Source organism: Triturus cristatus, chromosome 11, assembly GCF_964204655.1.
Source record: "Triturus cristatus chromosome 11, aTriCri1.1, whole genome shotgun sequence".
In the NCBI taxonomy this organism is placed as follows: domain Eukaryota; kingdom Metazoa; phylum Chordata; class Amphibia; order Caudata; family Salamandridae; genus Triturus; species Triturus cristatus.
In genome coordinates, this window is record NC_140594.1 from 907,084,771 (window position 1) to 907,108,175 (window position 23,405).

The 23,405-nt window shown below is 42.5% G+C and overlaps 1 protein-coding gene across 1 annotated transcript in view; it reads left to right on the forward strand.

The window, feature by feature from the left end:
• DHX36 (DEAH-box helicase 36) overlaps positions 1-23,405 on the forward strand; it is a 357,256-nt gene that overhangs the window by 227,740 nt on the left and 106,111 nt on the right. The window contains exons 18-19 of the mRNA XM_085634820.1: positions 6,489-6,662; positions 11,021-11,107. Coding sequence (XP_085490946.1) covers positions 6,489-6,662; positions 11,021-11,107 — 261 coding nt within the window. The remainder of the gene's footprint in view (positions 1-6,488; positions 6,663-11,020; positions 11,108-23,405) is intronic.

Sequence of the window (23,405 nt, forward strand, 5' to 3'; positions counted from 1 at the left end):
CATGTCTTCTTCCATTAAATTTTAGCTATACATATATTACAAATATTTTTTTTTCATAAAGACACATATGTCATCAGCAGATGATTGCGGTCGCGTGAGTTATAGTTGCCTGCACTAACTATAACGGGGGAATTTCATTGTTTTTTTATGAGTAAAATGTCCAGCTAACTATAACATGTGTGAAACCTATGGTTTTTTCAGTGAATTTGCAAGGTTTTTTAAATGCTAATTCCTAACTATAACGTGTGTGAAACCTATGGTTTTTTCAGTGAATTTGTACGTTTTTTTAAATGCTAAGTTACTTTACGCCGTTCGTGGCGTGCGCGCCCACTTAACGCAGTTCGTTCCGTGCGCGCACGGTGCGCGCACAGTGCAATGCACAAAAGGTGCCCTGCGGGCACCTTTTGCACACGGGGGTGGGAAAATGTGGATAATTTTTTTTTAATAATTAATTTTTACCGTACGCGTACGGTAAGCGTAATCGGCGTTTTTTTGAAAAAACAAAAAATTGAATTTTTGGCCTTGGGGGTTCTATTGGGACACCTTAATCAAGGCGAGGTGGTTAGGAGCTGTCTAGCCTGCCCCTTTACATGTTTTCAAACTTTGTTTTTCCTCCCCCCCCCCCCCTCAGAGTGCGAGAGAGAAAATGGCGGCCGCCACTTCCTGGTTTCGACCGATTCGAATGTTTACTAAGATCTAACAGCCAATCAGAATCGCGCACGGCACCGTACGCGTACGGTAAGCTTACCGTAAGCGCACAGTAAGCGCACGGAGCTTTGTCACAGATGTATATATTGATTTAAATGCTATTTTCTCAGGAACTACTGAACAGATTTACACCAGACCTACAAAAGGCACTTCCTTGACCTGTAGACTACCTCTCTGCCAAATTTCATGTAACTCTGTTCAGCCGTTCGGGCTGTAGCTGTGTCTAAAGGTCCTATGGAAAAATGCATGGGGAAAACGCGTTTTGGGACCCCCCTTTTTTCTCAGCCCCCGCTTGACGAATCCCCCCGAGACTTTCAGGGTAGGAGCGGAGCGTAGCGCCCCATTAGTTTTGAAAATTTAGCGAGGATTCGTCGACCGGCGCCAAAGTTATTCCAAATAGAATGTTGCGGATTTCCTATGGAAACAGGGTCCTAACTATAACTACCTACTGGCGACCGCCAGTAGGTAATATATATATATATATATATATATATATATATATATATATATATATATATATATATACAAGTTCAAATCGTTTTTCACGTATTTCCTCTGCCATCCAATGGTGGCAGGCTGCCGGCAAGGTCGCGACCCTTCGATTTTAACCACAATCAATCCTCCAGTAAAAGATTGCGCCGAGCCCAAAGTCTTTTTCTTCAGCGTGCTTTATTCAATTAAAAAAGCAATGGCAAACACTGCCCGACACGTTTCGGAACAGCCGTTCCTTTGTCACGAGTCAATCAGAAGTTCGCGTTTACCATGTGATATAGTTCACCCCAGTGTAATCAATACTAGCATAGGACTACTACCCAGAATTGGTTGTATGATTAAACAACTACCTTTGGAATCACAACTGCCTAAACCACGAAGGCTAAACAACGACCAAATCCTAACCACGAAGTATCGAACCACAAGTTACTTAACCACGAAAAAAATTCTATTTACATATAACCCGAATCTAAAGGCGAGAAATCTTGTTCTTGTTTAGTTTTCCATTTATGAACAGTCACTTTCATTAAACTATACCTTTAAACTTTTGCAAATGAAAACCTGACATCTTTGAAAATGCCACTCTTTACATTGTTTTTCTTTTTTAACAATACAGATTTTACTGACATTTTCTACAATGCTACTAACCGCTAATCTCCTGACTTTTTTAAAGAAAAATTATGCTTGTTTTGACGTTTGATTACGGAAATATTTTCCTAAAGCTGCAGTAATAATGGCAGAAAAGAGAGAAGAATGGAGGTAAAGAAATTAAGGAATCCCGCAAAAAGAGTGATCCTAGTGATGAAAAAGAACCTGCTAGAATTAGATGAAGAAAGAGGAAGTGCCGGGTGGTCTGTTCCTAAAATGATATATATTCCAATCGCTACGTGATGCAGCAGGCCACATCATTTTACTCTATTTCTGATTACTGAGTTATATAATCTGAATAAACAAGTGCAAAATGCCAGAGATCATACAGAATGTCACTGTGAAGCTGGGATGTGAAAGTGTTCCTAACTAGAATGCTTACTTAATTGGCAGCACATCAAACGGAAAATTAAATCCAAATGTACTATTTAAAGCGATTAAAAAATAAAATAAAATAAAAAGTCCGCATTAAAACATCATTTGAAAACAATCCTACAGTGCCATCTATTGGCCTCACAGTGTAAATTAAAACTATCTCTCTGTCCAAGATTGTTTATTAAAAATAGTTTTCAAAGTGATCTTTAAATTAATTGCATTTTTCTTTGTGTTTGTAGGTCAGAGTCGTAGTTAAGGCCACTCGTTATTTGATAAAGTAGTTGTTGAGGAGGTCGTGGTTCAGTTCCTGCTCATTGTTTGAGTCGTTGTTAAGGACACTTGTTGTTGAAAATTCGTTGTTCAGGCCATTTCCCATCAGCATTATTAAGGAGAAGAGAAATAGCGAAGGTGCCAAAGGAGGAGACCTATCAAGGATTTTATTCAAGGTTCTTTCTCGTATTATAAAAATCAGGAGGGTGGCGTCCAATAGTGGATTTAAGGAAATTAAACATTTATATAAAGCAACAAAGTTTTCACGTGATCACATTGCAGGATATTCTGCCCTTCATAAGGAAAGGAGATTATCTCCGCTCTATAGACCTGGAAGATGCGTATTTCAATATACCAGTTCACAAGAATTGCAGGAAATATCTGTTTCATTGTGGCAGGAGAACACTATCAGTTCAAAGCCCTACCCTTTTGTCAGAGTTCAGACCCATGAATCTTCACAAAATGCATGTGTCTAGTGGCAGCTTTTATAAGAAGGAAAGGGTATGGTTTTTCCATACCTTGATCATTGGTCGATAAAGGCTACCGCATGGAGTAGAAACAAGTAGGTAACAGAGTTCACTCAAAAACGTACTTCTGTTTTTACGACTGGCTATAAATACAAAGAAGTCGAGAATGGAACTGAGTCAGGATTTGCTGTTTATAAGAGCAATAATGAAGGCAGTAAAGGGGATGGTATTCCAATCACGGGAAAGAAGAAAAAGCTGATGATTCAAGTGGCGACTCCGGCAGAAAGAGTAAGGGAAACACTAAAAACATTATGACGATTGAAGGCAGTGTTAGGGGCAATGTCTTCATGTCTTCCGTGGATACCCCTAATGCAGACTATGAATGAGGGCAATTCAAGAAGAGTTAGCCAGACAATGGCAACAAAAGAATTGAGATTGGAACGATATAGTCAACATAACTCTCAATATGAAAGAAGCATTTTGATGGATGAAAAGCAATAATGTGTTCAGAGGTCAAAGTTGGCAAATGAAAATGCCACAAAAGATACCTGACTACGGATGCGTCAATAATAGGCTGAGGAGCACATGTAGCGAATAAGAGTAGTTGATTATATTTGGTCAGAGTAAGTTAAGAGATTACACATAAACATGTTGAAGCTGAGGGCTGTGATATTGGCATTCATAGCCTTTCAGCGGTTAGTAAAGGAATGTAATGTTATGGTGAGAACAGACAATATGACAATAGTGTATTATATACAGAAACGAGAAGGAACGAGGACATTGATCCTATCAAAAGAGGCACAAAGCTTGGGGAAGGGGCCATTGCAACAAAGTGTTGTTAGTGGCAGAGCATCTTCCTGGAATAGACATTGCCTCTGCAGGTCGTTTCAGCAGGCAGCTTTTTGATTCTCACAAGTTGGAACTAAAGTTTCATCAACTGAGCAAAATGTTTCTGAAATGGGGAAATCCCAAATGAAATATTTTTCCCACTGTTCTGAACAGCAAAGCAGGAAATTTGCGAACAGGTGGTATTGCCCAGGAACACAAGGCAATATATTCACAATAAACTGGAAAGGGAAATTCACTTATGCATTCCCACTAATACAGTTGGTAGCGAGTGTATTGTACAAAATGAAGCAAGAGAGTTACATGCCAATTCTTGTAACACCAGCATGGCCACGTCAACATGTGTTTCAACAGACCAGTACATTTCAGTTTGAATGTGAAGCTGCTTTCCAAGGACCAGGGTCAGGTGCAACATCCCAATCCAGAGTCGTTAGACTTGAAGGCATGGCTCATCAAGACTTATAGTTTGGACATTTGAGATTGCCGAAAGATTGCCGAGAAAAATTAAAGAAGGCGAGGGCTCTTTCAATAGTCAGAACCTTTAATATGAAATGGAAACTATTTGTGATTTGGGCATGTGAGCAAGAGTTAGAATTGATGCACATGGAAGTGCATTAATTCTTGCCTGACTTATTACACTTAGCAAGGTCTGGATTATCATATGGGTCAGTGACTGTTCATCTGGCAGCAATTTCACGATTTCTTAGAAGGCCAAATACAATTTCATTATATTCTCAAAGAATTTATGAGAGGTTTGTTAACAAAATTTCCACTAATCGAGAGTGGCGCCGGAATGGGAGCTTAATACAGTTTTAGCAAGATTGGTAAAAGCTCAGTCTTAAAAGAAACCCAGAGCATCATTAAAGCAACTAACATGGAAGACCGCTTTTTTTATTGGTGATAACATCTGCAAGGAGAGTAGCGGAAATACAGGTTTCAAGTTGCAGCGAGCCATATTTAAAGTTAGCGAAATACAATGTAACACGTATGACAACCCAAAGTTTATATCAAAAGTGCCAAGTGGTTTTCATTTGAGACCGAAGATGACGTTGCCAGTATTCTTTGTAAAGCCTGTAACAGCAGCGGAGAAGACATTACATTCTTTGGGCATTAAAAGGTTTCTGAAGTTTTATCTGCAGGCTGCCAGAGATATAAGACAGACGTATCAGTTGATTGTTGCATATGGTTTGGTAAGTAAAGAAAAGGCAGTATCCAAACAGAAAACTGCAAGGTGGTTTGGGACGTGTATTGCTACAGCACAGACATTGATAAATAGGCCACTGACAAGGAGTGTCACGCCACATTCGACTAGAGCAATGGCAAAGTCAATGGCTTACTTTGCAGGAATGTCTTTGGAAGATATTTTTAAAGCAGCAACATGGAAAACAACACATGATTTTGTCAAGCATTATTGTGTGGTCTTGCAAGTAATCACCAATCGGACAGGTGGTTTTGAGACATTTGTTTGCATAAGGTAAACCTCATTTATTTATCCCACCATCCCAAAAAGTTATTTACTGCTATGTTAAACTGATATTCAAGCATGTGAATCGATGAATGACCCAATGCTGGATGAAGAAATTAGTTATTTACCTGTTACTCCTGTTCTCCAGCATTGGAATCATTCATAGATTCACATGGAGCACTCCCCTTGAATGAGGCTTTCAAATGTGAGACTACAGTGGGAGAACGGCTAGAGGTAGGGCATTGTAATTTGCTGAAGTTTACATCGTATGAGGATGGGTTGGTAAAGATGCCTTTTAGTTAAAGATGTAGTGAAGTTAAAGTATGTACAGCTCTTGCAAAATACTGGGGGTTCCCAGTCTGGCAAAGGGGAACTATTCAAGCATGTGAATCTATGATAGATAACAATGCTGGAGAACCTGAGTTATGGGTAAGTAACTTATTTCCTTCTGTGCGAGTTATGGATTGCAGAGCTAACCATTACTTGTGTGAATTTCACTGTTTTAAAAAACAATTGTAACCATAACTTCAAGTTTTAAAGGGTTTTTTCATCATACATCAATGTGTTATAACCAGTTCTAAGCATAATTTAGTTCAACCCTGCTTTTTCAGTGAGAACATGTATGTAGATATAATTTCCTAATTTTTGCAATGCTCAACAAATCTACAAAAGGAAGCTTGGTGAGCAGTGTACTAGGAATCACATGCTTACTAATTGCATACAAACTTTTGTTTTGTGTTTTTTTTAAACGCCATTTAGGGGCCTTGCCCTGACATTTGTATGCAATCCTAGTGATACACATCTGATGTAGTGGGCATGTGTTTTGTAAAATTATATGCTGTACAAATACGAAAATGCATGTATGGTATTTCTATGGAGCAAACCTAGCCAAAAGATAGACTGCTATGCAGGGCCAAAGACCAGAATAAAGTCAGTGAGTATTAGGAGATGTTGATGCGTTTTGGACTGTTAATACTTTGTAAAGAAGATAAATATTTTCTGTAATGTCAGACATTCCCACTAGTAAGCCTTACCATTCAGCAAGCAACACTATCCTAAATGTTTAAAGTTACACAGAGGGGCTTCTCAATTTTTAAATATTCATGTCTGATTTTACTCACATTATTTAATTACTGTGCTCTGCCTTACCCCCTTTAAAAGAAAGAAAACATTTGTATCTGATGTTTCAGATATGAGAAATACTGTTTCTTTTACAGAATGCTCTGGATAAACAAGAAGAATTAACCCCCTTGGGTTTCCACTTGGCTAGGTTGCCTGTTGAACCACATATTGGGAAAATGATTCTCTTTGCAGCATTGTTGTGCTGTTTAGATCCAGTGCTCACAATTGCAGCAAGTCTCAGCTTCAAAGATCCGTTTGTCATTCCACTGGTAAGAGTGAAAACAGAGCAATTCATTGTTTACATTTTTAATATTGTTCTTTATTGATATTTAAAGAGTGTTCCTCAACTCTGAGTTTTGGTACATTTTCTGAATATCTTTCTCACATGAGATGCTGTATTTCATCACACACAATTTGAAAAATGTTCTTGTCCTGTGTAGGATTTCATAAACACTTATTGAAACAAGCCCATACACGATACAGGATTAATCCGAATTCCTAATGCTTAGCTAAGAATTTCTCCTAGACTCTCATACTTGTATGCAACACTAGCTAGTGGAGTGTTCAGCAGTATACAGTGGCTAGGGCTTGACCACGTTATCCCTTTCAAAAATTATCTCCAGGTGAAAAGAATTTCCATATTAGATTTTTCTTACAGCGGGGGTTCCTGAAGCTCACCTTTGAATTTGAAGGTAGGTAAAGTTTCTTGTAGATCAATCCAGAGATGCCCCTTAAGAGACTTAGTTTGGAAGCATGTCTTCTTTACACACATATAGTACCCTCTCAAAACAATGGCCTCTCCATATCTCATTTCTGTATCAGTAGAGTAAGAAGGCAGAGGCAGATGTTCAATGAGAATTAAATTGATTATACTCAAATGCATTTGATATGTCTATATATGACTGAATATATACTTTAATAGCTATCTCTGTAAATGCATGAAACATGCTAGTAATATGCATAGATCCTCAAAACACTTTAAATACTGCGTGACAAGAAACTCCTTCTATCAAGAAGATACATTGTATCTGATTGATTTAGCATATTTTTGTTTCATTTGTCATCACCAGTAGGCTCATCAGTGGCCACAATCTCTAAATGAGAAGATACATTGTATCTTCTCAACATATGCACACCGACGTGTGATGCACAGCCTTTTTCATAATCTGTGTTCAATTCCTGGCGCACGTCAGAGAAGGCCTGGAGCTTGGTGCATGGAAAGCACAGGCTAAGCTCAGACTATCTACTCGTCTTTGTTTTTGAAGATTGCCACCCTGAACGTGTTGATTTGGAGTGACACCAACACTCTTTTTTATGCTAGTACCCAGACTCTGATGCTACAAAGGTTAGTTTTTCAAAGTTGTTTGCACATCTTCTATTACACATATGGATGAGTGTCCATTATATAATATATAGCTCTCTCGCCTTTTGTGGGTTAATTAATTTATAAAAGACATTCACCCTATTGGAATCATTCTATGTGTCCTAGATGCAACCATTTGGAGCCTTTTGAAAGGTACTAAATGACCATTCGCATGCCATGATGTATTTTATTTTGATCCTCAGAGATTACGAGACTCATAAGCATATTATATACGAATATTTTATTCTATTCTTTTGTTTCTCACATACTTTAAAGTGCTGTTAATTTTTTTGATTTACCTCCCTGTACTTGAGAAAGGGCCGGTTAGATGTATAAATCCAACACATAGGTATACTGGTCGAACCATTGACTGTCTACAATTCTTTACCTGTACCCCACAAGTAAATTGTATGTAGCCAGGCTGCACAAAAATGTGATTGACAAATTTTAGTTGTGGTCTCTCACTCGTACTTTCATGTTGCACAAGCACTTATTCTGATGTCACTACACACGGAGCACCTGGTTTGAGATATATTGCTTATGAACTGTTTACTGTAACAAGACAATATACATTCCACCCGTGGTAGTGTAAAAGCACTGTAGACCTATGTGTGAGTTAATTAATCTTTTAATGTCAGTCATTTACATATGTGAGAATTGTTGCATAGCCTCCGTTGAATTTGTGAAGTTTGGAAAAGGAGTAGATCTATGGGCACTATTGTCATTTTTAGGTCTTGTGTTTGCTGAGACCTTTTGATTTTACAAAACAACATATGTGCAATATACTTTTTTAAAGGGGCTTTCAGCCAGATTTCTTCATCCATTGGTTTGTTGGTGTGTCATTCACATTTGGTTCCGTCCACTACAACATACAGCAGGTCAGCCCACGTCAGGCACTGGATAGCTTCACTTTGAGTGACTGCATTTTTCAATTTCACAAGGAGCACATCCGAACACAAGCTAGTTAGTTGATGCTGCCTTTGTGTTAGAGTCTGATGTGACCGCAGGACCTTTTACCATATGTGAGTACAGACTATATTCCACTCATTATCAGTTCCTGTCTCCTGCCGGTATGGTTGTAAATTCCTTCTGTAGTGTCATTTGTTTACTGTTTGACTGCTGGTATTTTGCAAGCAAACAAACTGTGTCCATTTGAAACTGTTCTGTACCAAGTTATCGAAAGCTTCAATATTATACATGCTAATTCATTAGCTAACAATTCTTCAGAACACGTTTATTCTGTACTCTCATGTCTTCAGCTAATAGTTGTGCATGTTTCAGAATACACAATCATCGATTCCTGCAGTTGCTTTTAAAAATATACATCAACAACCCCAGAAAGTTAAATGCAACACTGGCCGCAAGTAGTAATATGCATCAGTGGCCAACAGTCATCTATGTGACTCAATAGCTCCAGGCAGTACTCTTCATCGTTGGTTCCAGGCAGCATTAGGCATCAATTACCATAGACTCAAATATGCATCAACGACCCAAGGGAGCTATATGCATGACTGGCCTCAGGCTGTAATATGCATCAATAGCCCCAGAAAGTATGAGAGACTTGTGATTTATGAAGCTGTTGAAATGCTCTGTTGTGGTAATTTTCAGAAGGCTGCAAAAGGTGACAATAACTGTCTCTGGATTCTGACTAGCCTACCATGGTCAGCTGATATGCAACTATATCAGTCAACCACTCTACCACATAGCCTGCAAATAATTTATCACGGTGCCATTCTGACTGTCCTTTGTTTCTTGACCCAACATTGTTACAATGTTGCGCTTTGGCAGAGCCTTGTTAAGCAAGACATATATGGACATTTGCATGTTAGATGAGGTGCGTTTCCACCACATCCAAGGGAGTTGGATGAGTGCTGCACCGATGCTCCAGGATGCCCAGAGCTGATCCGTGCTATGTAGAATCTCATAGACCACAGAAATCCTCCTGCACACAAGCAGCTGCCTGACTCTAGTTTCTGACCCATTGTGTGATCTCATCAGCCATACATCTTCGGAGCCAAAAGCAGCTGACCTTGCCCTTTGGGTCTGATATGGGGAGGCTGCAGCTGGAAGCTCACACAGATCAGCATCACTGCATCTGTTATCGGTCATTCTCTAACAAGATGGGTGCCTGAAACCAGATGGGTCACCAGGGCTAATCATACCCATTTGGTTTACAACTATCTTCCAGCTCCTTCATATCTGGTGCTGGCTCACTGAGCATAACAGATGCAAGTTAGAGACCTTTATCCTCTCTGAGTTCCCATTACAAAGCAGCATTTCTGTGGCCAGAGCTTGCTGCCAATGAAAAACTGATTTGCACTTTCTCCATTATGACATCAGCACACTGCCCCACCACAATAGAATGTTTCTTCTTCCTTATTTCCTAGTGAACACAGCGATGCATCAAGCTCTGCTCCTACTCGTTTTAATTACGTAACCGAAGTCCTTATTTTTATTTTCGACTTATCTTGAAACCAGTTTTAAGTGTGTCATTAATAAGCATGTTCTATAATAGAGTATAAGTAAGTTGTTTTTTTATTTTGTGGTAAACTATATTCTGTTTTATATGAATTGCTGTAGCTTTTGCAAATACCGAAAGCCTACACTTTCTGATGCTATTTTTGCAAGAATGTTCAAATTTCATTTTATGTAAACAGCTGACTTTGAAGTATTTATTGAAAAGCACCATTTCAAGGAGAATATTTAATTTAGAGATGAAAAACAGCCACAACTGGCTACATGAATATGAATTTAAGAGTGTTAGTGTGCTATATTTGCACCCATAGCTAGCATGGCATCATAATGAATACGTTATTGGGATGTAGAGACAAAATCTGGAGATTCCAGGGCCTGCATTTCCCGTGTCTTACGTTATACATTTACAAAACATTTTTACCATAGTGACATCACCACGCGCTGAAACATTAAAATGCTAAGCAAGATGGTCAACATTCTACTTCACACTCCAGCCTTAAACTCGCCCACTGTCAAACTTCTGTAGGTAAAAGATATTATAAAAAATACACTAAGTCACAGAGACAATCATAACTCTAACTGGTAAGTAGATGATCTGTATACCTTCTGTTCTTTGACAAATTAATTTGTGCACCAAATCAGTCTCGAGGTCGCCTGCTCAGTCAGTTCACGATAGCCAGTTATTTTGCATGACATAAAATGAAACGGAAGTTTTTATAGTGGTTTCTTTAAATGTACTGTCTGTTATCTGGAGCAGTGATCTTTAATATATTTTCTTTAATCCACAAGGGCAAAGAAAAAGTGGCAGATGCAAAAAGGAAAGATTTATCGAAGAATACTAAGAGTGACCACTTGACTGTTGTGAATGCATTTGAGGTAGGAATGTATCTCTGCAATTTGTTAGGCAGAAAAGAAAGGCTTCATTTAATAAGTAGAAGAAAAACTCAAGGCAGCTGTGTTTTAAATATGCAGGGAAACAGAAGAGGCATCTAAGTCACTGAGATTCAACTTTAGGATTGTATTTGCCTTTCACCGTTTTTACCATATTTAAGGAAACCTCATTTGCGTATTTATTGGTCACCACCAGCACTGTTCAGTAGTGTGTAAAATGCTAGAATTTATGTGGCACTACTGTAAAAAGTTATATCAGGCAAAAGCTTTAACCTTAGTGATGTAGACAAACCTGTAGTTTTCAGCATATTTAATTCATCGCAGTCTGGTAATTTTCTGCAGTACCTACATTAGGAATTTAATCCGGAAATGTAATTCTCCCTGTTATTGTGATGATGCTTTAACTTTCCATTTCCTTCAAATGAGAATAAAGTGCCTTGTATGTAAAATTATGTGTAACATATTTTGCAGTGAACTGTGTAGCACGTTATCCTCTTATACCATAACATCTGTTGTGCTGTTGACACTCCCCTTGAAATGCCACCCATGACTCATAATAGAGTGATGGTGCTAGCTAAAGAAATGCAGCATGTGATGTAGTCCTTTTTTGTAGCCAAACTAATTTTTCAATGCTAATTTCAAAGAGTAAAGTGTGTAAACGTGTAGTGTAAGTGGGTTGAATGGGATGATCTGTCGAACGTTTCAGCAGTCTCAGACACTGAAACATGAGTCCTTTCATAAAGGGCTAGCTTGATAGTTATGTTTCAAGTATTTAATTCCTACTCCTGCATCCAGAGAGAGCTTTTATCTCATCTGCTATCTTGATTTGAAATCCTTATTGTGAGTAATATGACTAATAATACCTTTTCCAACCTTCTTCTAATGTATGCTGTGTTTAAATAACTCTTAATGGGTAACTGACTCTCTCTCTTGAAAGAAATCTAAATTTCTGTACATTATGAGATCCAGACAAAGCGTTCTTGGACCATTGAGTAATAGTTGAAGAAATATTAAGTTCCTCTCTTTGTTTTAGAGGCAAGGGCACATGAGAGTAAAAGAGAACCTCCAAACTCATTTATAGTTTTCCAGATGTCTTCCATTAGTTTGTTCACCCACAGGTGTGCAATCAAGTTGGAAGTTGATAAGTTATTTTTAAGCTAAGAATGGTCTTGTTCCTCACAAGGTGTGGTTTGGACAGGGATCAGCCAGTTCTACAATTTCTAGTGTAACTTGAAGGTTACAAGAGGTCGCCAACTGTAACCCATTATGAGTTGAGTAATTAATTGGCAGGTCGCAGTCCAGCATTCTTGTTTGGGTTCTCTACTGTTCAGGAGTCTGAGGTAACCAAAGTGTTGACAGATTCTAAACAATCTGCCCACCAAAGAACAGCCATCTGGATTACAAAGTTAGCCTGTTTGGGCCTCCACATACAGAGCCATCTCATCCCAACGCTCACCAATACCTCATAGTCACTAAATGTATAATCAGAATTTAAAACACTCTTTCATACCCTTATTTAAAAAAACATGGACAGATTCCTATCTCCATTCCAACTTTCACGAGTATTGGGAATTCACAGGCTAGCGAGACTCGTAATCTGGCGATCTATGCCCAGATTGGGGGAACATTTCTCAAATGATGCATCTTTTATGAAAAACCATGCACCTTTGGGAAAATTTTGAACAATCCTTTCCAAAAATCAGGTCCTGTGTATGAGCCAAACGTCTTCTGACTCTCAGCTCAACTTGCCGATATACTTGAGTCCACCACTTCTGCCTCCTAATAAAATGTCAAACATCAGCGTCAAATTTGCTACTGAATGGTCATTTATTCCTCCAGTTTATGCAGATGTGTTGTTCACCATTGACACATGAAAGACTGTCGCACTGCTGCCCTCCACAATGAATTTTCCATGTTCTCACACATACCACATATCTACGTCTGGTGTGGGATTGGGGGCAAGCCTCTCTCCTAAGCAAATCTGTTATGACTTTTCTAGATTCATGCAGAAATTTTTTCCACATTCACTAGAATTTTACTCAGTTACTTCCTCCTTCCTCTTTAAAGTCCAAATTTTGATTATCTGCTATCCTCTTGGCATCATTGTTTCATGCTGAGATGATCACAACACATTTTACATAAAATGCACGACATAGTTATTCGTAATTTCCATTTTTTCAGAAGTTTGTGAAGTATTTTTGACAAGGATCTCTCCTTTTCCTCACCCGTCACCTCTTTCATCTAAAATGTATTTTCCCATCTTCGTTACCTATGTGATATCTGACCCTCCTACTACTGCAAACTCACGCGTGAATCTCCCTTACCATAAGCATTGCTCTCTCATTGATTACTAAAATGAAATTTGTGTTGGCCTTGCAGCCAAAATTTGGGCCAGACTCCAGCGATCCCAAAATTATGCTTTTCACTTCATGCATGACCAGGGAGGTGGGGCCGTTCTTCTAACTTCAGCCAACCGTGTATCACTCCATGTACTGCCTGTTAAGCAATCAAATCAATTTTAAAAAGCTATGCCTCGTCCATAAAGTCCTGCAGGTCTAAGTCCTGGCCATCCTCGCCAACTTTTCTTTACACTGTACCGCCTAACCAGAAGCCTTAATTTAGCCTCTAACACGCTCTCATATTTCCTTTAAAATTGAAGCAGTTTAGGGGCAGGTTTCATAACACTAGGGCTCCTCCTTTTTGAAACTCTTTTGCTTTGAACGTTTACCAAGAAACCATCCTCTTCCCCCTCACCAACATATGAAGACTACCTTCTGCTAAGCATGTGCTTCCTAATAGCATGTCTTGGTGCAATTTTCACCCTTCTCACACCTTATCACTAGAATTATGTTTCTTCCATTCTGTTGCATAATTAAAACATACCTCCACAATTAAACCCATCCAGCCTTCTTTCTTTCCTTGCAATTTTGTATGGTATTTATAAAACTTAAAATATCACTACACGTATGTGAGATCTGGAGCACTCCTGGAAAATATTTATTCTGGTTCTCATCTCTGGTTAATCCTCTTCATATTGGATCATGCCATATTACACCTAAGCCACAAGGCCCAGTCCTCTAAAACTCACCACATACCACCCCGTTATTAAAAGGTAACACCCCCTAGAGCATTACCCTCACTCAATGGCACAAAAACTTGAACTCCTGCTTCACTCATTGATTTTAATAAAACCCCAAGGAAGGTTTTTAACAACCTTTATTTGTCTTCACACTAACTACTCCTTACCAATCCTGGCTCTATTTGCTCCCTGAAAATAAAACTGCTGGTGCTTCTCAGTAAATGACAATCTAAAGCCACTGAATAACTGGGTGATTACATACAAGCCCTTGTCCTGTTTGCATGCACAATAATCACTGTTAGATCAACATATCTAGTAAGCACACTATTCTCCTCTAGATGTGGTCGCACCTTCAGCAGCCTTCTTGCTCCTTCTTGCCTCCCATTAACCCAATACTCCAATGTGCCTCTAACTATGCAGCATGTTCCTCATGCAAAATCATTAATCTTAGAAGCACCCTAAAGTCACTCATAACAAAATTACCCCCACTGTTAAATTTCTCCCCGAGTGCCATTAATGTCAAACTATTTTACTCTGACATCTCAAGCTAAACCTATACCAATACTGAAGAACGTCAGACGCTTTCGCATAATACGACCCTTTCAGCTCACAAATGTTAGAATAGCCACCCCTACAGTCATAGTTCTCACTTCCAAGTCCTATTAATGTCCAATTAACTTTCTCTCTTTGACATCTAAAGCTAAACATGTACCTATCCAATCCGGCAGATTTCCGAGCGTCACAAATCCCCTTCTTGTGTAAAGTTTTGGAATTCCTGATTTGTAACTATCTCACTGTTTTTCATACTTCTCATAAACCACTTAACCCATCTCAATTGGGCTTTAGAACCCTACACACCACTAAAACTTCATTTCATCACAAGTACAACTTCATTAAATCTGTACATCATAGGAAACTGTCATCCACAATAATATTCGTAGACTTTTCAGCTGCTTTTGGTACTGTCAACCAGACTATTCACCTTTGTACTCTCCATTTTCTAGGGATAACTAACCAAGCACTGAACTTGTTCTCCTCCTAACTTTCTGAGCAATCCTTTAATGATCCATGGTGTTCATCACACTCTATACTTCTGCCTCTTGCACCAGACGGACCGATTCATCATCCTCCAATCTTCCCTCATTACTCTGCATCCCTAGAAGACATCTCATCATTGTGCCTCTATTGTCAGCATGTATGTGCTATGCACATTTTGTTCTCTTTCTCAACATACATCCTAGAACTATAGTCCAAAGTCCTATTGCCTCAGTGGATGGCAATCTATTCCTTTATTGTCTTCCATAACTGAATTATCTATGTTCCTTCTAAATACAAACGCTGACATCTGACCTATCCTAGTTTTTCCTCTTAACACTCACCTTTACTCCATCGGCCATGAATTATTTGTGTTTTTTTAGCCTTCACTGACCCTTGCATTTCACATGTCACCCATAGCTACATGGTTCCAAGTCATACGTAGCTGCAGGATTTGTTCTCATGCCCCCGTTTATACAGCTAAAACACTATTCTGTATTCTTATTCTGAGCACGTTGAACAACTGCAGGCTGGGTTGAAGATTATATATTTGGTCTTTTGACAGTTAATCTTGAGACCCCTACTGTCACAGAAGGATCCTCTGAATGCCCATCAGTGACTTTGAGAGCAATAGAATGTTGTCGGTAAACATCAATGCCGGTACTTTGCTGTTCGCTATCTTGGGTGCATCATTGTTCTTCCCCGCATTCAGTGTGTCAATGAGCGCATTTATGAATATGCAAAAAAAGGTGGGCGCTAGCACACAACCCTGTGTTACCCCTCTATCTATAGCTTTAGGTGTGGTAAGTTCACCATGTTTGCCGAACCTGAGTTGGGCGTAATTGCCATTGAGCAAACACCTGAGCATATAACAAAGATAGGATGGCACCCCCAGATCACTTAGGACAGCCCACAATGTATCTCTTGGTACAAGATCGAACACGGATTTTACGTTCACGAGAATCAGATAGAGGCTGCCACCCTCTATAGTCACCGTTTTCCATAATTATCTTCAGGTAGCAGGGCCTGATAATGAGTAGTACCGGAGTCAGATTTATGACCCAGGGCAAAGAGGTGAAGGACTAAAGCACTGAGGTATATAAATCTTAAATAAAGGTCCTTGTCAGCTCAATATTGGTGGGTGAGAGCTAAATGTTACTGAATGCTTTTAAATGGGAAAACATTTGAATGAAAAGTTACCTAAATGATAAGTTAACTTCATTTAAATTTTCTCCCATTTCAAAGTGTCACATTTACAAACAGCAGGCCTCATGCGCCCTCTGGGCAGTAGACACTGCGATATTTATAACTGAAAAATAGTCCTTTTTTAAATGGCAGTAATTTGAATGAAGAAAAATAATTCTATGCAATATTGAGTCAGTTTTTTCTTCTCTTTCTATTAAGCCAATTTTCTTTATAGTTTATGAAGCAAGTTTCATCAATTTAAATTACTCCCACTTAAACAAATGGCTGCATTTTTCAGTTATAAATATGGCACCATGTCTGCTGGCCATTAGGTGCAAGATGCCTGCGGTTTGTAAATGCGATGCTTTGAAATGGGAGATGCCAGTGAAGCCACCATCATCATCATTCTTGGCCAGACATCGAGCTGGACGGGTATCATCTGATGCCATGCCGAATAAGGGTCACCATGTCGGAGCCAGCTCCTTATCCCTATGACACACCTGGATTGGGTGATGATCGAGAGGAGTCCGCGACTCCATATGGATTTCAGCCATTAGAAGATCCTGAGGCTACATGGCATGACAATCTGGCAGATGCCTGTGGACAGGACACCGCCCCAAACACTGGCCTGGTCTCTCACCCCCTATTGTAGCTACAGAAGAGGGTGTCTCATTTGCATTGGTGGGGCATAGGGCAGCTGAGATCTTGAACCTTATGCTACACTCTGTGGCAGTCAAGACAAACATCTTGACGGATGTGCGTCAGCTGGTGGTTGCCCCCACCAGACCATTACTACTAATTAATGAAGCCCTTACCAACACCCTACATAGGTGCTCCTGTGCATAGGACAATTGCTCGCCGCCTTCGACTTGCCCAAGGGAACACCAGTTTCTTCACCCATCGCCCCATCCCAGAGAAGTTGGTGGTCCAGGCCTCCACCTCCAAAATCAACCTTGGTGCATTCCTTACCACTCCACTGGATAAGGAATCCAAAAGGCTGGATACCTTCGGCAAGAGGATGTTGTCTTCTACCAGCCTGGCACTGCAGTAGGTGAACACCGCATGCTTCTTGGGCTGTATTCCCATATTATCTGAGTCTCAGTTGCACAAGTGCTGCCCATGGTCTTGCCGGAGGTCCGGGCCTTATTGTCTCAAGCAGTTGCTGATGGAAGAGATGCAACCAACTTCACCATAAGATGTAGGCTGGACATGACAGTCTTGCTGGGCTGAGCTATTTTATCATCGGTGGACCTTCTGCACCACGCCCGACTGTCTTCTCAGGAGAGGCCCACGCCTTGCTCATGGACATGCAGTTTGATGGCTCCCATCTGTTCGAAAAGAAGACCCTCTCTTGCAGCCACCACGGCCAACAAGTTTCCCAAGTTCTTTGTGGAGGAGGACGTAGTTGCCACAGATGACGTGGGACAGGCAGCCAGACGATGAGTCAGTTCACCCGACAGCGACAGTCTCCAAACCCCTTTAGTTTGCCCTCCAACCATCATGGGCATTCAGTGGGGGTAAGGATACACTATCACTGGAGGTCAATAACATCTCCCTCATCCTTTCATCGTAGCTGTTCAAGACACAATGCAGCTTCGGGCCTATCCTCACGGGTGGCGCGTCCAGGATATTCAGGCTCTGATACCAATGTTTCAGCCTCTGTCTTGGATTTCGGTGAGAACGACCCTGAGGTTAAAGGGCCTCCTGGCGTCATGCTTCTAACACATGCCCGTTGGCATATGCAGGCTCTGCAGTGGGACCTGAAGTTCCAGTTGGTTAAGCATCAAGGGAATCACTCCGACATAGTCCAGATCTTGGAGGGAACTGCAAAAGGTCTGGCGTGGTGGCTACCGATTCACGATTGGGTCAGCAGCCGACCTCTCTCCATTTCCCAACCAGAGCTGACTGTAGTGAAAAATAAGTCACTCCTGGGCTGGGGCAGCCATCTGGGAGAGGTGAAGCTCAGAGGACTCTAGTCACTGGTTGAATCCATGCTCCACATCAATGTGTTAGAACTTCATGCAATCCAGTTGGCATTGAAAGCCTTTCTTGCTTTAATCAGGGTAAGGCTGGTATATGTGCTCAACTGTCGATGTTTAGCAGATCACAAAATGACTTCTCCATCCAGAGGTGATGCAAGGTCTCTTTCAAGGGTGTGGAGAACCTTGGTTAGATTATTTCCCCTCTGCCCATAATGTGCAGTTTTGCACGCTGGTCTTTCCAAGGGAGCTCTTGCTTGGGGATGCTTTTTATCTCGAGTGGAGCTCTGGCCTCTTCAACACATTTCTACCAATACCACTCCTGCCCAGTGTTCTCATGAAGATCAGGAACGACCGGGCCCAAGTTATTCTTGTGGCTCTAGATTGGGCACAAAGACTCTGGTATCTCGAGCTGTTGAGCCTGAGCATTGTTCCTCCAATCAGTTTGTCTCTTCTGGATGCTCTTCTGTTGCAGCAACAGGACAGGCTTCTGCACCCAAACCTGAAAATGGCTTCATCTTAATGTGATAACAGTTGACGGCTTTTGACCGTACGCCCAAAGTTTGCAATATTATCTTGGCAGCCAGACGTCCCTCCACCAAGACCCTTGGAGCACGTTTGTGGCATAGTGTACAAGTAAACCTTTTTATCCTCTATGTGCACCCCTTTCCCAGGTCCCTTTGTTCATCCTCTGCTTTGACCAGCATGGATCTGGTTTGGGCACGCTAAAAGGTTATCTTTTTGCTATTTAAGCATTTCTGCGGTTGCCAGATCAGCCACCCCGTTTCAAGTCTCCTATTGCACATAGGTTCCTAAAAGGTCTCCAGCATACGTTCCCACCATCACCTTTTATGATGTCCCTGTGGAATATCAAGCTGGTTCTTACATTTCTTATGTGCCTTCCTTTTTATCTTCTCCACAACTGTCCACTCAGACTTCTGACCATCAAAACGGCGTTCCTAGCGGTGATAACATCTGCCCAACGGGTCAATTAGTTACATTCTCCATACCTTACCTTATACCCTGGCAAACTGGTCCTTCGTTCTAAAGCATTCTTCTTTCAGAAGGTAGTAACTACTTTCCATGTTGGCCAATCCAACACTTGCCTAACATTTACACTCCGCCTCACAACTTTAAAGGAGAGGAGAGACTCCACCATCTGGAACCAAAAAGATCTTTGTCGTTCTACCTTGATCGTACTCTTGAGTTCCGGGTGGACAATCAACTCTTTGTGGGGTATGTCGGAGCCAATAAAGGGAACGTGGTGCAGAAGCGGACCATCTCACAGTGGATAGTTCTCTGCATCAAAATCTGCTACGCATTGGCCAAAAAGCAACTCCATGAGGGTTTGCAGGCTCACTCTACCAGAGCCAAAGCTGCAACCACAGGATTAGCCCGCGGAATTCATGTCCTGCATATCTTTCAGGCAGCAACGCGGGCTTTCTTGCACAGGTTTACGAAGCACTACTGCCTAGGCTGTCTGGTGCAATGTGATGGTAATTCCTGTTCCGTGCTACAGGACATTTTAGACTAATCCATAGTGAAGACCCACCTCTTAGGACGTATTGCTTTGACATGGTCACCACCACTTTTTGCCTGGTATTTGATGTGATCTTGACTGAAAGTGCACTGGTTCCTGCTAACAAAGTCCCAAGTGCAGATCTCTTTCCGAAAACTGTACAATTGGTTCCCCAATTGGCAATATCTTTAGCACTCCTGTCAAGTCCCTAGTCAATGGTACCCCTGGTACCTAGGGCAAGGATCTAAAGAGGGTCCTTAAGGGCTGCAACACATATTTTACCACCCTTAAGGACCCCTCCCCAAACACATACAGACTGCCACTGCAGGCTGCGTGTTTTTGTGCAGACAAAAGGGAAAACACAATATGGCACACACCCCTGTGTGCCATACCCACGGACACTGCATGCACCATATGCAAGTCACACCTACAGCAGGCCTAACAGCCCTAAGGCAGGGATCACTATACTACATGTGTGGCCATAACCCCAAGAGCAGATATGCGCCTGTGCTGGTCAGTTCTATTGCAGCCGGTAACAGTGACCAGGGAAGCCATTTTAAGTACATGGGCTGAACACTAGTGAAAACGAGTTCCCCAGCTACATGATGGCTTCACTGAGACAAGAGATGTTTGGTATCCAACACGTATTAATAAGCCCACACTTATTCCAGTGTTGGATTTATTAAAACATGCACCTAGAGGGCACCTTAGCAGTGCCCTCTACAAATCTACCAACTACTTGTGTGTTCACGGACTGGTCTTAGCCAGCCTGTCTCCCCAGACAGGTTTCTGATCCTGAAGGGTAAGGTCCTTTGCTTGCAGGAGGCCAGGAGCAAAACCTACTTGGGCAGTGGGTGTTCCCACAGGATGACCTGCAAATTATCATGCCAAGGCAAGGAGCTTCAAAGAGCCCACGGCCTTTGGTATTTGAATCCGGCTTCCCTTATAGGAGAGGATGCAACGTCCCCCCATCCCCCATAACCAGGGCCCATTTGGCACCTGGACAAGGTGGGAAAGTTAGTAGTCGGATAAGCGTGTTCACCTTCAGGATAGTTCCACCCCTAAGGTGGTCTACCTGTAGTGAAGATGAAATTTGAGTCTGCCATCTTTTTTAGAGCAAACTTAAAAGCTCTGGGACAGGGTTATGCCCACATCCCACAGGAAGTGGTCTTAGAGGGGGCGTAGTGACCCCAGGGGTCAGTAGCCCAACTCTCCCCTAATGTCCCTAAATCTCATATTTAGAGGAACCCCTGGCCCTATGAAATCAGATCCTGTAGACCTGAAAGAAGATGACGTACATGAAGTCACAAGAACAGAAGAAGCAGCAACTGTCTTGGCGCCAGCCCTTCCGGCCTGTTTGATGACTTCGACAATTGCCCCAAAAAATGACTTGTTTTGCAGCTGCTGTGCCCCAATGCCTGGGAGAACTGCTAGCACTTCACCCAAAAACCAGGCACTCCTGTGGAACAGCATAGCTTCTTTCCTGCACCTTGCAGGTACCAAGAAAGAACTGCGAGGCTCCAAGACCGCAAAAATCCAATGGCAGTGTTAGACCCGGCCTCGTGGCATGGCCATCCCTGTCCCCGCACCACATATCCTGACCCCTGCACCTCATGCAGCCCCCGAGCACACGGCCTAGCCGATCCTCCCCACCAGAACACACGCACACCCGACCCGGACTCCCCCCGTCTGTGGCCTTCCTCCTTTCGGCCACACCGGGCCCGCGTGCCCACTTCATGCACCAAGATGGCCGCCCGGCCTCAGCGCGACCCTGGCTTAGAGGCGCCACTCCGGCTGGAGGACATCGCGCGCCCATTGGGATGAGAGAGGGGGGAGCAGTTTCCATCGCACCTCTGAGCTCCCCCGGGAAGGTGGGTTTCGATCGGCCCTCCGGCCTCCCCGAGGGCTGGCTCCACGCCTGCGGGGTGTCTGGGACTCCTCCCAACCCGGCCCTGAAAGGATCAAAAGACAATGGCAGGAAACCCCGACAAGCAACCCCCAGGTGACAAGACCCCTGCCTGCACAGACTCCGGACATCAAAGGGGAGTCGACCTATAACAAGGGGTGCTCTGGGACTATCGAGAGATTCGCCTTTGGAAACACCTGAGCCCTGCTGAGTGACTCGCGGCTCCCTGAAGATCGTAAGACCTCCGAACTTGTGCTTGAGCCCTGCTGAGTGACTCGCGGCTCCCCGAAAGATCGTAAGACCTCCGAACTTGTGCTTTAGCCCTGCTGAGTGACTCGCGGCTCCCTAAAGATCGTAAGACCTCCGAACTTGTGCTTGAGCCCTGCTGAGTGACTTGCGGCTCCCTGAAGATCGTAAGACCTCCGAACTTGTGCTTGAGCCCTGCTGAGTGACTCGCGGCTCCCACAGACTCTCCTGGTCCCGCCGGATCCCGACGACGACAAGCGTATCCCCCAGCTAGAGGATTGTGAGCTGTGCGCCAGGTACGCCCCTGCATTTGATCCATATCCCCAAAGACTGTCCCGCTACCTCCTACCCCCCTCCGAGACTCTGTGAGCCCAGGCTCTACTTGTATATATTTGCCTTGCTGATCATAAAGATCCTACGACTCCGATTTGATAAAGATTTGTTCTTAAGAACTCACGGTGTGGCGTCTCTTTGTCGTGTGGTGCCGAGTGTACGATCCTAGATACGAGATTCCTCCCCTGAGGAGTCTCCCGCCAGTGCCCGGCTACGATACCTCGAGGGTTGGTCTCAGGATAGACAGGGCCCCCTCCGGGCTCCTCTGAGGTCGCCTTCTAACATTGGTGGCAAGCGACGGGATTCGGGCCCATAATCTAGAGATCGTACCGTGAACGGCTGACGCACCACCGACAAAGATGGCAGAAGGAAACGCCATGATTCTCACAGAAAACGACACCAGTACCGTGTTCCAGGCGGAACAACTGGAAGAGTACACGCACAGAGAACTGAAGCAATTCTGCAAAGAACTAAAAATCGCTACCACTGGTCTCAACACCAAAGAAGATATGCAGAAGGCACTAAAAGCTTGGGTGGATTCTGGAGCCCCCCGCCCAGAAGGAGCGGTGGAACTCCACGACGAAGCTGGACCCTCCCAAGGAGAACGCAGCAGCAACCAGGTGCGAAGCTTCGTACCAGACGGGGGCCTATCCCCGGAGGAACTCGCAGACAGAGAGAGAAGTCGCCAACACGAACTCGAATTGGCCAAACTTAAAATCGAGGGCGAGTTGAAATTAGCTGAGAAAAAGCTAGCAGTGGAACAGATGCGAGTACAAGGAGAACTAGAAGAGAAGAAACTCCAACGGGAACACGAAGGAAGGAGACTCCAACTGGAGCACGAACGCAGCTTGAAGGAAATCGAGCTAAAAGCAAATAGCGAAGAAGCGCAGCCCCCGGGAAACCGAGAGGCGGCAGAAGGTCCACATTCCCAAGGATGTGGTCAAAGAATATTACAAAAACGATGACATCCAACAGTGGTTCAGGGCATACGAGGTCGCCAT